The following is a 13,916-nucleotide window of genomic DNA, read 5'->3' as shown; positions in this document are numbered from 1 at the left end:
TTGTTTGCTGAGATGCTGTGCAGCTTGTTTTCCGGCTGTCAGTGTCTGTGCCCGGGGCAGCAGCAGCAGGCTTGCCAGTGCGGATAGGGCTGCCTGTCATCGCTCTCTCTGCTGTTCACCTCTCTACCTGTCATTTCTCCGTCGGTCTGTGCTGTCTGACCCTGTGTCTGTCTTTCATCTGTGTGCCTCGAGCATGGTGCTTGGTACCCACAGTGGTAGTTGTCTTGGGTGGAGTGTTGGGTGGAAGGGAAAGGGAGTGGACTGCCTCAGGACCTGGAGTACAAGCTGTCCCCAGCCCCTCAGCCCAACCTACCACAGCTCTCTGCCTGTCTTGTCATCACGGTGGCTGCCAGCACACCAATACATCTGTCTTCCAGGGGCTGGAATCCGAGAGCACTGGCAGACCCAGTCCTGCAGCTCTCTGCACAGCGTCATCTTCAAGAACTCTCTTACAGAAGCCCCATCTTCTGCGCCTTATTTACAAAGTCTCCTTGCTGTCAAGGTTGAACCAAAGCCTGCGACTCTTTCTAAATGTGTGTTTGGAGGCTTTCCCAGTGTCCACTTTTGAGTTTTACAAGCACAGTGCTGGAGGGCTAAGGGCACGAGGGAGATTCGCTGTGTCCCTTCTTTGGGTTTTGGGAACTGTAGCAGGACAGGCAGGACCCCCGGGAGAAGACAGAGGATGGCCTCTGAAGACAGGCCGCATCCGCTCCTCTTACCTTGCTAAAAGCATTTCCAAAGCCCAGGGACTGAGCCGAGAGCTCCCGTCCCCCAGGAGTGGGGTGACCTGGGTGACCCTCTGCTGTCTCAGAGGCTGCTGTGCATGTGTGAGGCTGGCCAGACCCCCACTCACAACCCCCTCTCCCCCAGCTGCCTGCCAGTCCTGCCAAGGCTCCTGGGGACCTGCACCTGTCGAGTTTCTCAGAGCTGGGAGTTGCGTCTCCATACATGGGATGCAGGCTTGTGTCTCATTCTGCTCCCTAAACAGAGACTTTTAGAGACCAGGATCCTGGGCCCTACTGAGACAGGAGTCTCTGTGCCTTCTCCCGGCTGTCCTCTGCCTCACCCAGCTATGAGTCGCCAGTGATCAAGAATGTGCACTCTGCAGACCCATCCTGATCAGCAGAGGACAGAGCTCTGGCTACTTGAGGACTGTCACCGCAGGGAGGAAAACGGGGTTCTGCAGCTTGGGAGCCTCACAAACGTGAGTCAGAAAATGTGATGGAGGAAGGCAGTCAGGTGGAGCCAGAGAAGGACCAGAAAATGCCCAGGGATGGGCGATGCCATAGTAAAGGCTCAGTAGTCAGAGCTGACGTGAGGGCCAAACAAAAGCAGACAATGCAGTCTAGGTAATGCAACAGGAAGCAGAAGGAGGAAGACACGGCTGTGTTGTGTTGTTGGGACACCTGGGCTGGGTATAAAAGCTGCCCAGAGCAGGAGCCAGACATTACCACCTCCTTCCCACACCAGCCAGCCTCCACCATGTGCCACACCAGCTGTTCCACAGGCTGCCAGCCGGCCTGCTGTGTGTCCAATCCCTGCCAGTCATCCTGCTGTGTGTCCAGTCCCTGCCAGCCAGCCTGCTGTGTGTCCAGTCCCTGCCAGCCATCCTGCTGTGTGTCCAGCCCCTGCCAGCCAGCCTGCTGTGTGTCCAGTCCCTGCCAGCCATCCTGCTGTGTGTCCAATCCCTGCCAGTCAGCCTCCTGTATGTCCAGTCCCTGCCAGTCATCCTGCTGTGTGTCCAATCCTTGCCAGTCATCCTGCTGTGTGTCCAGTCCCTGCCAGCCATCCTGCTGTGTGTCCAGTCCCTGCCAGCCATCCTGCTGTGTGTCCAATCCCTGCCAGTCATCCTGCTGTGTGCCTGTGAGCTGCAGACCTGCCATGTGCATTCCTGTGAGATTGCAGGTGGCCTGCTGCTCCCCTGTGAGCTGTAGACCTAGTGTGTGTGTGGCTCCTTCCTGCCAGTCCTCCGTGTGTGTTCCTGTGAGCTGCAGGCCTGCTGTGTGTGTGGTCCCCAGCTGCCAGTCCTCTGGGTGCTGCCAGCCGTCCTGCCCCACCCTGGTCTGCAGACCTGTGTCCTGCAGCACTCCTGCCTGCTGCTGACCAGCAGAGCTCAGCCCGCTCTTCCCAGTGCATCTGTGCCCTTCCCAGCACTGCTCCCTGTGGCTGCGGTGCAGCACCCAGAAGGTGGAGAGTCCCCTCATCCTACCCTGACCTGCGTCATGCATGCTGCAGGATGATCTGGACCCCTGCTCTGACTGGTCCCCAGAGGGCCGGGCTGTCAGGAGTTTGCTGTAGGGTTACAGACTCTAAATAAATGCGTATTTCTGCCCCCTTTCACGCTCTTGTTTGCTGTCTATTCTGACCATGGAGAGTTGGAAGGGAGGCCGTGTGGACCCCACAGAGAGGCTCCTGCGGAGCCAGGCGGCGTCAAGGGGACAAGGCAGAGGCAGGGAGGGCTGTGTGTGTTGTCAGAAATGCGGTAGTTGCACACCTGGCAGATGGGTCTTATAAGAAAGGGATGGGGAGCTGCGTCCCTGTGTTCCTGCCTGTCATCCTAGGAGGCAGGCTAAGGCCTGAGAAGCACATTCAAAGCCAGCCAGGGCACACAAAACCACAAGGCTTGACTTGTGATTAACCAGCAAAACGCAAGACATGGAGGCATAGCTGAAGGAGTACAGTGCCAGCTGTGAGAGTGGGACCCCGTTTCTAGACCCAGTATCAGCGCAAAGAGACAAAACAACCGCCCCAAGCCAACCAACCAAACCCACAGAATCCCGAAAGAATGTATGTAGAAGGCTCAGCATGGTGGTGCATTCTTACAGCCCCAGCAACTTACATGACAAAGATCAGTAGGATACAGGTTCAAGGTCCACCCAGGAAAAGAGTTAGCAAGACTTCATCTTATTGAACAAAATTGGGCTTGGAGGCACACACCTGTAATTGCAGCCATGTGGCTAGCAGAAGGAGGAGGGTGTGGGCAGGGGCCAGTCCCTTCAGCAGAAAGCATGAGACCCGACCTGAAAAATAGACAAAAGGAAAAAAGGGCTAGTGATGATGCTGAGTGGCAGCAGAGTGCTTATAACAGTGTGGCTAAGTGGTAGCAGAGTGCTTGTACCAGTGTGGCTAAGTAGTAGAGTAGGTTGGCTGAAGGCACTGAGTTCAATCCTCAATACTGCCCACCCCCAAAAAAGAGAGCGGAGAGGCACGCAGAGAGAGTCTGGGAGGGGACTGTGGGATGTAGAAGCAGCAGTAAGCCCCGTGTGTGGGAAGGCAGTGGGGGGAGAAGGGAGGACGGCAGTGGAGCCGTGGGCTCGGCTCTCCTCACACTAGGTGTGAGTTGTAGCAGGTTTTGTCCCGTGGGGTTTCTGTGGAGCCGGGGCAGGCCTCAGGGTGGAACGCCAGTGCCTCGCCTTTCACACGCTCCTGGTCTACTACTTTGGAGCAGGCATTTCAATCTCCCTTTAGCTGTTTAAGTTTACACTTTTTTTCGGGTCCTGGGTCTTGAACTTAGGGCCTAGGCTCTGTCCCTGAGCCTCTTTTTGCTTAAGGCTAGTGCTCTACCACTTGGGCCACCGCGTCACTTCCAGCTTTTTCTGAGTAGTGAGAGGCTCATGGACCTTCCCGCCTGGCAGGCTTCTACCTGTGATCCTCAGATCTTAGCCCTGAGTAGCTGGGATGGCAGGCGTGCGCTTCTGGTGTACAGCTTATTCCTTCTTTTGATCAAAATCTTTCCACGATATATTTTTAAATGTTTGTGAAGAAGAGATTAGATTTTAAGACTCATGTGTTGGTGGGGGGGTTGGGGGGCTGGGGGGGGAACCCGGGTCTGTGCCCAAACGATGTCAGGACTTGTGGGGTGACAGCGGCTCTAAGCCCACGCCACCAACAAGGAGACCAGAGGCGGGAAGAAGGAAGGAAAGGTGGATTCATTTTGGCAGACAAAATGAGGACCATGCAGGCTACTCTGTCTGTCTGTCTGTCTAGGGCTGTGGAGGGCTGGGCTGGGCTTCTGGAGGTGTGTGTTAAGGTGTGTTCTGGTGGCCAATGGTGGCCTGGTGGCTGACGTGGAGGCAGGGGCCTCCGGTTCCCTGCTGTCCCGTGGTTCCTTCCCCCAGGTCAGAACGGGCATGATGGTCTTGCCTGGGGCTGAAGACACATTTGTGAGTTTCCTGGAATGGGATGGGGGGGGGGGTGCAGGGGATGAGACCATGGGAAGCAGAAAAGCTCTTTAAAAACCTGTGAGATTGAAAGCAGACTGGCTGGTGAACTGAGCTGGAATGGGCTGAAGGCTCAAGGTGGGCATGTTGGGGGTCTCCTCCCTTGACAGTCTGGGGTGTTGTTTCTGGTGTTGGGGGTCTCTTCCCTTGACAGTTTGGGGTGTTTTTGGCTGTTGGTCCATCATGATCTTGGTCTTTTCCCTTAAACACACAGGCCCGGATGCACACGAAGGGCCGTCATTACGAACAGGATGAAGGTAGAAACTGTGGCTGGGGCTCAGAAGGTCATCCTGTGTGGCCGGGTTGAACTCCTCCAGAGATGTTCCACACGGGCACATCTGCTCGGCCAGGGGGCTGAGCAGCCACGTGCACCTTTCCTGTACTGCTCATGGGCTATGGGGAAATCAGAATACGGGATCCAGTCCCTCACATCATCCAGTGATCACAGGGACCCAACACCTCCGGGTGGGCCGTGTGCCCTCGGCCAGGGCACCGGGGCCTCTGCCATCCGTCCTGTCCCAGCAGAGAGGATGGGATTGTGGCTCTGTGCCCCGCATCTCTACACCTGAACAAGATCATGAGCTGTGCTTTGCCCCGTGCCGCCATCCTGTATGAGAACTGGAGGAAAGTGGCCATCATGGCATCCCACGGAGGGACAGAGCACACACAGTGTCCTCACACACACAAGTCCTTCCGCTCGCCGGCTGTCCATTCAGCAGAGGCCCACCCTGGGGGGTCTTTACCACGGGGAGGACACACCGCCCACATGGGTGCTGTCCTCTGTCCTCTCATGGACAGGGAAGCTGGAAGTAGCGCTCTTAGACCCAGGATAGGCCCGGCTCGGGCTCCCCAAACCCAGGTCAATTGGGCATGCTCCAATCTGTTTCAGCGTGGCATCTGCCACTAAAATAGAGGGCGGGCAGTGGAGGTCCCACTAGTGTAAGTCCCCTCAGGGAGGCCAGGGCAGGCAGCCTGAGGCACAGGGAATCTGGTTGGGTCTGACTCTCACTTGGCCGGTACGGTCAGGGGCCTGCTGTGGTCCGCGGGGAGTCGGCCTGGGGTCGGTGACAGGGATGACTGGGGCTCCTGCACACCCCACAGATTGCGGAGTCAGGTCCCAGAACCCATCACTGTCCTCCCTTAGCAAAACTTCAAGGACTGCCCTGGGGACAGGTAGAAGTTCTGAGTGGTTTCTGGGTGGAGCTTCCAGGCCTGCAGTCTGCCACGCAGCCCTTTGTCCTTGGCCCGGAAGCCAACCTGGCCTTCCTCAGAGGAAGTCAATGTGGGCCTGAAGCCATGTTTTTTGATTATCTTATCTATCTAGCAAGCTGTCTGTCTATTTTGCATCAGTATCAGCAAGCCAATCAGCTTGCTTTCTGGTGCTTCTGCTTTGGCTGGTGGCGGCACCGTTTGGCCCGTGAATGGCTCCCACATGGTCATCTATTTTGCATCTGTTGTTAGTAGATTGGAAATTAAGGTCCTTGCAGTTGGCATAGTGTTTCAAAATCAGGAGCTACTCTGAAAGCATGGCTCTGTGTGTGCCCAGCGGCTGTGTGCATGTGCACGTGGGTCTCTGCCTGCTCACAAGCATGGGTGGAGGATGCTGAGCTGGTCGTGGAGATGCACTCTACCATTCCTGTCAGACAGGCCCTGCCCCACGGGAGCTCTCACTCTATCACCAAGGCAAGGCTGCTGCCACCGGAGCAGCTGCCCCACCAGGGCAGTGACCGTGGGACCCTCATTAGAACCAGGGATGTCAGGCCTCAAGGTGGGCTTGATGCTAGGAGAGATGGTGACACAGACAACGGAAGTGTGGTGTTGTGAGGGGCTGGCAGGGTGAGGGTACGGGAGCCTCGCAGTGGCTGAATGGCTCTGTTCCTGGGCCAACTTCTAGGAACGGCATGCTGTGTGCACTCTGGAGTCTGCCAGGTCTATTTTGATCTCCTGGCTTTGGGGAGGGGACCCCCAGGGTGTTTTTCTTTTCTTCACGTCCGAATAGAGGAAGGCAACGTCGAGTTGAGGTGCCCAAAGCAGGTGTTTGGTCTAAGCTACAGCAGAGGGGTGTCCCGCATCCACTCAGGGGGCAGATTGTGGTCCTAATTTTTTAAAAGAAATATGGTGGACAAGTCCCTCAGGAAAAGCTAGGAAGCCAGGTTCAGCCTTGTCCCATTCACATGGAATCCTGCAGTGTTTCCTTGCTTGGGGGGCGGTGTGGAAGGCTGAATGGCTCCCACTTCTGTCTACTTTGACTGAGAGTCTTGATTGGGTGGCAAAAGTGTGGCCAGGGGAAGCTTACCTCAGAAGACCCCGAGTCAACGAAGCCGCCTGTGGCAGCGTCTGGTGCTCGGCTTGAGGAAGAGCATGGCCGGAGCAGGGGAGAAGGAGGAGGTGGCACTTGGGTTACAGCTCAGAACTAGGAGCAGAAGAGGCGGAGGTAGCTGTGAGTACCCAACCTTCTACAGATGAGAAATGTGGGGCAGAGGCTCTGGCCCCCTCCCACTGCACCGGGTCTCCCTCAGCCCCTTCTATCCTGTCCCTGTCCTCTTGCCGCCACACGAGGTCTTCAGTCCCAGCTCTGCTACTCATGTTCTGTAGGATACAGAACATGGGAGGTAAGGAAGAGGACAAGATCTGGAGATGTATTAATTTAGGGAAAGGCCCAGTCAGAGGCCCAGTTCAGCACAGCACAGAGAAGCAGAGCAGGCTGGAGGGCAGCTACAAGAGCAGCCTCTGTGGTGGATGCAGGATGGAGACGGTGCAGTCTGGCAGATGACCGGCCTCATCAGGAGATGCTTCCCTGGCCTCCTCTTGGCCTGAGGCTCCGTGGATTAGGACCACCGGGAGTCTCCCTGCTGGAAGATGTTTTCTTTTCTGGCCTCTGCTGTTGCCTCCCTGCTGCACTCAGCTCAGGAGCCCTTGCCCCGCCAGAGGCTTCCAACGGCCCTACCTCAACACACCATGAGTACACCTGGGACAAGTTGTCTTGTCCCAGACAAAATGGCAGGCACATTCAAGCCCTTGTTCATCCTTCTACATTTCCTGTTGTACAAATCTACTTCTGATGAATTTTCTTTTCTTTTTTGTCAGTTGTGGGGCCTGGGCCTGGGTGCTGTCCCTGAGCTCTTTAGCTCAAGGCAAGTGCTTTGCCACTTGAGCCACAGCACCACTTCTGGGTTTCTGGTGGTTAATTGGAGATAAAGAGTCTCACAGACTTTCCTGGGCTGGCTTTGAATGGTGATCCTCAGATTTCAGCCTCCTGAGTAGCTGGGATTACAGGCGTGAGCCACCGGCACCCAGCTTCTGATGAATTTTCTCTGTACATGGTGCTGAGGAATCCAACTCAGGGCTTCATGTATGCTAGGCAAGCACTCTACCACTAAGCCATATTCCTGGCCCCTGATGAATTTTCTTAGTGATTGTTTTCTCAAAGCACTTCACTGCATTCTCAGCTTGTGCAAGTATTTTTCCCCAGATAAAGCAATACTGGGTAGCTGTTTTATCAGTGGGTGAAGACAACGTTCCATTGTCATATGGCCTCCACTGTCTTGGAAGAGGAGTCTGCGATCTCTCATCTGCGTGTGACTCTTCCCGCTTCAAGGACTTGATGGCTATTTTTGTTTTTCATGTCCTAAATTACCATGTGGAGTGTCTCCTAAAATTTCCCCAGCTGTATAGTTGTAGGAGGCTGGTTTGGGGCCCATTTTGTGCCCTCCCTGGGTCGGTACGTTGTCCACGTTCATTTCTCGTGCGTCCTGTGTCTTTCAGCACAGCTCCTCCTCCAGGATTTGTTCTAAGAGCACCGTCTTCTGTGCCACTTCTATAGCTTCCTTGCTCTGAAGCGTGACTGGGGTTGAGTGGATGAAAGCTGGGACTCTGAAAGTGTCCGGGAAGCTTCCCAAAGGCGCACTCTGTGTTTTGCTGGGAAAGGGGAAGGGTGGCAACAGATGGCTGCCATGTTCCTCCTTTGTTGTTGTTGTTGTTGTTGTTCTGTGGAGGAGCTGTAAGGATGCATGCTCACAGGGACAGGACAAGGGGTAGCCTCTGGTGAGTGCCCATGGCCCCTCCTCTGGCCTTGAGCAATCCCACAGGTGTGGCACTGGGCTCACAATTCCTGTCCCCCAGGCACCCACGCTGCTCAGGCCCCAGCCTGAGGCCTCTGGGACCTGCCTCACTTCTGATGCCCCCAAGAACAGGGCTGAGGAATCCTTCCATGTGGATGCTGTCTCCAGGCCTGGAGGGGAGCTATGTCTCATTCACTTCCCTAGTTTTCTTTTACATAGCAGGGAAGGGTCAACCCATGGGAAGTTCTTCACATCATGCAACCACCCTCCTAACTCAGGGAGAGAGCGTCCGTGTGCCTTTCCCCCTGCCTGTACTCTTGGACTCCAGCCGTGGAGTGCCTTCACTCTGAAGTCTGGATCTGCAGATACTTCCCGACTAGCAGACATGCGTGGGTTTTGTAATTGCTTGGAAAACATCATCCCATAGGGAGGAAATACAGGCCCTGGATCTTGGCAATCTCACTAAGTTTGGAGCAGAACAGAGCCAGGTGGAGCCCAGGAAAGACCCAGGCAGGTTCCACAAGTGGTAGGTGATTGGGGAAGAGCCAATTAGCTAGGAAGCTGAGTCTAAACACCAACAAATACAAATGGGAGATACTTCAGTCTAGTTAATGAAACAGGAAGCAGAACAAGGAAGACACGGCTGTGCTGTGTGTTGTTGGGAGACCTGGGCTGGGTATAAAAGCTGGTCAGGGCAGGAGTCAGACATTACCACCTCCTCCCCACACCAGCCAGCCTCCATCATGTGCTACACCAGCTGCTGCTCAGGCTGCCAGCCATCCTGCTGTGTGTCCAGGCCCTGCCAGTCATCCTGCTGTGTATCCAGTCCCTGCCAGTCATCCTGCTGTGTGTCCAGCCCCTGCCAGCCATCCTGCTCTGTGTCCAGGCCCTGCCAGTCATCCTGCTGTGTGTCTAGTCCCTGCCAGCCATCCTGCTGTGTGTCCAGGCCCTGCCAGCCATCCTGCTGTGCGTCCAGTCCCTGCCAGCCATCCTGCTGTGTGTCTAGTCCCTGCCAGTCTTCCTGCTGTGTGTCCAGTCCCTGCCAGCCATCCTGCTGTGTGTCCAGGCCCTGCCAGTCTTCCTGCTGTGTGTCCAGTCCCTGCCAGTCATCCTGCTGTGTGCCTGTGAGCTGCAGACCTGCCATGTGCATTCCTGTGAGATTGCAGGTGGCCTGCTGCTCCCCTGTGAGCTGTAGACCTAGTGTGTGTGTGGCTCCTTCCTGCCAGTCCTCCGTGTGTGTTCCTGTGAGCTGCAGGCCTGCTGTGTGTGTGGTCCCCAGCTGCCAGTCCTCTGGGTGCTGCCAGCCGTCCTGCCCCACCCAGGTCTGCAGACCTGTGTCCTGCGGCACCTCCACCTGCTGCTGACCAGGAGAGCTCAGCCTGCTCTTCCCAGCGCGTGTGCCCGCATCTGTGCCCTCTCTAGCACCTTGCCTGCCTTCTCCCCATGAGGCTAGTAGAAATACCCAAGCCATTCCTGGCCCCCCAGGCGGTGATCATGGGGTGATGTTTACCTCCCACTTCCTCCCTTTGAAGGCCTGATCCCCTTGACCTCCCCTTGCTCCAATGACCAAATAAACTGTCTTGTTCAGTGTATGAGTGCCTTTCTGTCCCTGCTTGTGTCTCTGGCTATGCTGAGATCACTAAGGATTTGGGTGAGTCCTTTTCTGGCCCATGTTCACTGTAGCTCATCAGAAGGGAGCACTGGGAAAAGGAAGCTGCCTGACAGGCCGGTGTGGTGAGAGCCCGAGCCTGTGTGGACCCAGGAACATGGCCCTGCCAGGACTCCCTGTCCATGCCACACAGCTCTCCCTCCCGTGGTGACTGCAGGCAGAGGCCATTCCCTGAGACTCGGCATGACCAGAATGGGCCTCCATCTCCACAGGTGCTGCCTGGCTTCCGGGTCCTTCAGACTCATGCCACAGCTTACATGAATATTCCCCTCTAGGTCACAGAAATTGATTTGCTCTGTCAACCAAACCCCCTATTGCTGGTCAGGGTTCCCCATCTTCTACTGATAAAGAATCATCATTGAAAGTAAATACCAGTGTCTCACTTTCCAGCACAGAACCTGGGACACGTTTGTAATGAGGCCCACTTCCTGGGGCAGGGCATGTTTCCATGAAGCGATTGTACCCTCTACCCTTTCTGAAGAATATATTTGACTCACCCGTCTGGGTGAGTCAGTGTGGTCACTTCTGCAGATGCAGAAGCTCTGGAAATAAGGTTTTTCCTCTTGTACACTCTGAGGAGCTCTTTTGTTGTTTCCTTGTGATCCTGAGGTTGTACCCCTGTGCAAGCAGGCGAGTGCTTGCTACACCCCAGCCCTCCCTGCAGTTCCATGGTGGTCATTCTGTGTTAAAGGCTTCCATGGGGGGGCTGGGAAAGTGGTTCAGTGGTAGAGTGCTTGCCTAGTATGCATGAGGCCCTGGGTTTGATTCCTCAGCACCATATAAGCAGAAAGAGCAAGAAGTGCACAGTGGTTCAAGTGGTAGAGCACTATCCTTGGACTGGAGAGCTGAGGGACAGCGCCCAGGCCCAGAGTTCAGGCCCACAACTGACTTTAAAAAAAGGTTTCCCTAGGGCAGGCAGCTATAGAGTCCCAGGCTCTTCCTTCCACGGAATCCACCCTGCGACCTACCATCCTCATTGCTGTCACAGACTCCAAAGTGTCCGCGTATGTGCTAGAAGCTGGCCATGGGTCTCAAGTTGTGAAACTGGTTTATAACTTGTAACCAAGGTTGCCTGGGACCCACTGAGTTGTTGGAATTGGGGCTTTGGATGAGACTTAGCCTGAAGTAGAACTGGGGAACATGGAGAAGGAGTCTGTGTCCTCCACAGAGTGGACACTTCTGCCCCAGAAACTCCGGGGAGAGTCAGACCCACAGGGGTGGCATTCTCTTTGAGACTGAATGCCAGTTTGGGCCTCAGAGGCCAAAGCCAGGGGCAGGACTTAGAAGTGTAAGGTTCCCTGTGTTTGCTGTCCTCCTGAGCCAGTATGTGTCCATCCGGTAGAGTGATCCTAAGGCCTGTGCAGAGCCACACGAGGGCAGCGTGGGCATCATCACGCAAGGGCAGAGTAGACATCACATCAGAGTGAACGTTGCCAGCTCCTCCTGTGGTCCAAGCACAGCACACACTCTGACAACAGAGAAATGCACAGCTGTGTGTGACCATGTGCCCATGGACAACATATTTCAGTTTAAAATGTTCAGTGTAAACCCCACTTGAGACCAGTTGTCCTGCAAGAAAGGAAATGTGCCTTTGTGTTGTAGGCGTGTTTATCGGTGTGCCCACCTGGCTTCCATTCTGATCTGCTTGAAGGGTGTCTGCTGTCGTCTCTTGCCGTAGTTACAGTACTTCAAGCAGGTTAATTTATAAGTGGTGGCAGTTCATTTAGCCTGTGGTCCTGGAGGCTGGACTGTCCAGGGCGCAGTGCTGCCCTCCAGTGGGGGTCTCCACAGCATGCTAGTTTGCAGAAGGCTGGCTTGAGTCTCTTTTTCCTACGAAGCTCCAGTGCCAACCCGGGGTCCTGAGGGTGAAGCCCCATCCTTGTGCCCGCAAGGCCCCTCTGCAAATCCGCGAAGCGCATCTGCAGTAGTTATGCAGAGGTGAAGCTTGGGGGTCCCACAGCCACACCTCACCCTCCCGAATGTGTTCGTGTGAGGAGGACTGGCTGAGCTCCTGTTTCTCTGAACCTTTCTCCCCTGCTCAGTGGGCTGTCATTTTCTCTTTTTGGGTCAGATGTTCTAGGCTGCAGTTTTGTCTTTCCATGGTTGAGATGTCTCAGGGTCCCTGTGCTCTGTTGTCTCTGCAGAAGTCGTGGCTTACTTTTTCCAAGCAAGATGCTGGAAGCACTAGCGGGTAGCGAGGAAGATCTCCATGGTTTCATGTATGTGGCTTTTAGGTGGCCTAATGACAGCCCAGAGTCCCCGGGAAGAGACACATGGTGTCCTCTACTGAGTGGCGTGCCTCCGACTTGCACCTCTAAAGACACAGTTCCCAGCCCTGAGCTGCTGTGCCCCAGGCCCTGGGCACCCCCTGTGGAGACCTGCCGTCATAGGTGACAATGGGTGCCCCGGCCGCCCCGTAGCCCCTGCGTGCGGGCTTCTGTCTGCAGGTGCTGTGGTGCTGCATCAGGTCTGTTGCTTTCCTGGACCAGGGCTGTTCTGGCCTTCACCTCACATCAGGGTCTCCATGTGAGAGATGCAGTGCTGCACTTTATTCTGGTTCCCCAAGAAGTTTCCTATAGACAGGGACTTGGGTCCCACTGGGACATGGTTCTCCAGAACCCATGCCCTCCACGCCTGCCCACCAGGGGACTGGGAATCTGTGCCCTCCTCCTGTCCATCCTCCTCCTGACCCCAGCTCTGAGCCATGGGGTGATGCGTGAGCACACTGTGACCAGGCTCCGTGTCCCATCCTGATCAGTAGAGGACTGAGCTCTGGCTCTCTGAGGGCTGTCACCGCAGGGAGAACTCAGGGTCCTGCGGCTCTGTTGCCTCCCAAGCTCAAGTGAGGAAATGCGATGGAGCAGGACAGAGCCAGGTGGAGCCCAAAAAGGACCAGGGAGGCACCCAGGGTGAGCTGGGGCTGGGAACGCTGCTCAGGAAGCTGAGTCCAAACATCAACAAACACAACTGCCGACAATGCACCCTGGGGACAGGAAAGAGGAAGCAGAACAAGGAAGACACAGCTGTGTTGTGTTGTTGGGAGACCTGGGCTGGGTATAAAAGCTGCCCAGAGCAGGAGCCAGACATTACCACCTCCTCTCCACACCAGCCAGCCTCCATCATGTGCCACACCAGCTGTTCCACAGGCTGCCAGCCGGCCTGCTGTGTGTCCAGCCCCTGCCAGTCATCCTGCTGTGTGTCCAGTCCCTGCCAGTCTTCCTGCTGTGTGTCCAGTCCCTGCCAGTCATCCTGCTGTGTGCCTGTGAGCTGCAGACCTGCCATGTGCATTCCTGTGAGATTGCAGGTGGCCTGCTGCTCTCCTGTGAGCTGTAGACCTAGTGTGTGTGTGGCTCCTTCCTGCCAGGCCTCCGTGTGTGTTCCTGTGAGCTGCAGGCCTGCTGTGTGTGTGGTCCCCAGCTGCCAGTCCTCTGGGTGCTGCCAGCCATCCTGCCCCACCCTGGTCTGCAGACCTGTGTCCTGCAGCACCTCTGCCTGCTGCTGACCACACATCTGCCAGCCAGCTGTCCTCAGGGCGGCTTGATGTCACGTGAGCCCCCGAGCGCTGTCCTCTGTGCGGGCCCAGGCCCACACCATCCTTGGGTCCTTTCTGAGAACATGAAAGGATCATCTGCTCTCCTGCGCAGCACGGCTTCCAGCCTCCTTCTCTTACCCACTGTCCTAATAAACAGTCTGTGCTGCTAGCATCCTTCCTGTCCTGTGTTCAGGCACTCCGAAGGCCGTCGGGGTCATGCTGGTCATCTGGTGTCACCGGGTCATCAGCAGGGCGTGCAGGGTGGAGAAAGCGGCTGGCTGCGCTGGCGCGGTGAGGTCTCCCCAGACTCCCTGGGGCCCGGGCTGGCCTCTCCGGTCCCTGTCCCGCCTCCCCCTGGTCCTGCCCCGTGGGGACGGCGGTCGGCAAGGTCTAGCTCGCCCCGCTCTGCGTCTTCTCTAAACCATACCTTCCTC

General features: G+C 56.0%; 3 protein-coding genes across 6 annotated transcripts; all 3 read left to right on the top strand.

Annotated features, from left to right (window-relative positions):
* The first annotated feature begins 1,482 nt into the window (after positions 1-1,482).
* LOC138831803 (keratin-associated protein 12-1-like) lies at positions 1,483-2,103 on the top strand. 2 transcript variants are annotated; one of them, XM_070028836.1, is made up of 2 exons: positions 1,483-1,557; positions 1,846-2,103. In XM_070028836.1, exons 1-2 carry the CDS (start codon positions 1,483-1,485, stop codon positions 2,101-2,103), a joined length of 333 nt encoding a protein of 110 aa, XP_069884937.1. The 2 variants fall into 2 exon arrangements, with proteins under 2 accessions (XP_069884937.1, XP_069884936.1); XM_070028835.1 differs by having other exon boundaries at positions 1,483-1,589; positions 1,776-2,103.
* Positions 2,104-9,024: 6,921 nt separating this feature from the next.
* On the top strand, positions 9,025-9,645 carry LOC138831802 (keratin-associated protein 12-1-like). 3 transcript variants are annotated; one of them, XM_070028834.1, is made up of 2 exons: positions 9,025-9,077; positions 9,378-9,645. In XM_070028834.1, exons 1-2 carry the CDS (start codon positions 9,025-9,027, stop codon positions 9,643-9,645), a joined length of 321 nt encoding a protein of 106 aa, XP_069884935.1. The 3 variants fall into 3 exon arrangements, with proteins under 3 accessions (XP_069884935.1, XP_069884934.1, XP_069884933.1); XM_070028833.1 differs by having other exon boundaries at positions 9,318-9,645; XM_070028832.1 differs by having other exon boundaries at positions 9,258-9,645.
* Positions 9,646-13,071: 3,426 nt separating this feature from the next.
* On the top strand, positions 13,072-13,452 carry LOC138831801 (keratin-associated protein 12-1-like). Its single transcript, XM_070028830.1, has 2 exons — positions 13,072-13,133; positions 13,185-13,452. Exons 1-2 carry the CDS (start codon positions 13,072-13,074, stop codon positions 13,450-13,452), a joined length of 330 nt encoding a protein of 109 aa, XP_069884931.1.
* The last annotated feature ends 464 nt before the right edge of the window (positions 13,453-13,916 follow it).

The sequence above is a fragment of the Dipodomys merriami genome, unplaced genomic scaffold (assembly GCF_024711535.1).
Source record: "Dipodomys merriami isolate MVZ:Mamm:240054 unplaced genomic scaffold, mDipMer1.0.p SCAF_2, whole genome shotgun sequence".
NCBI classification, from domain to species: domain Eukaryota; kingdom Metazoa; phylum Chordata; class Mammalia; order Rodentia; family Heteromyidae; genus Dipodomys; species Dipodomys merriami.
Note: the sequence above shows the minus strand (reverse complement) of the source record. Positions and strands in the feature narration are given on the sequence as shown.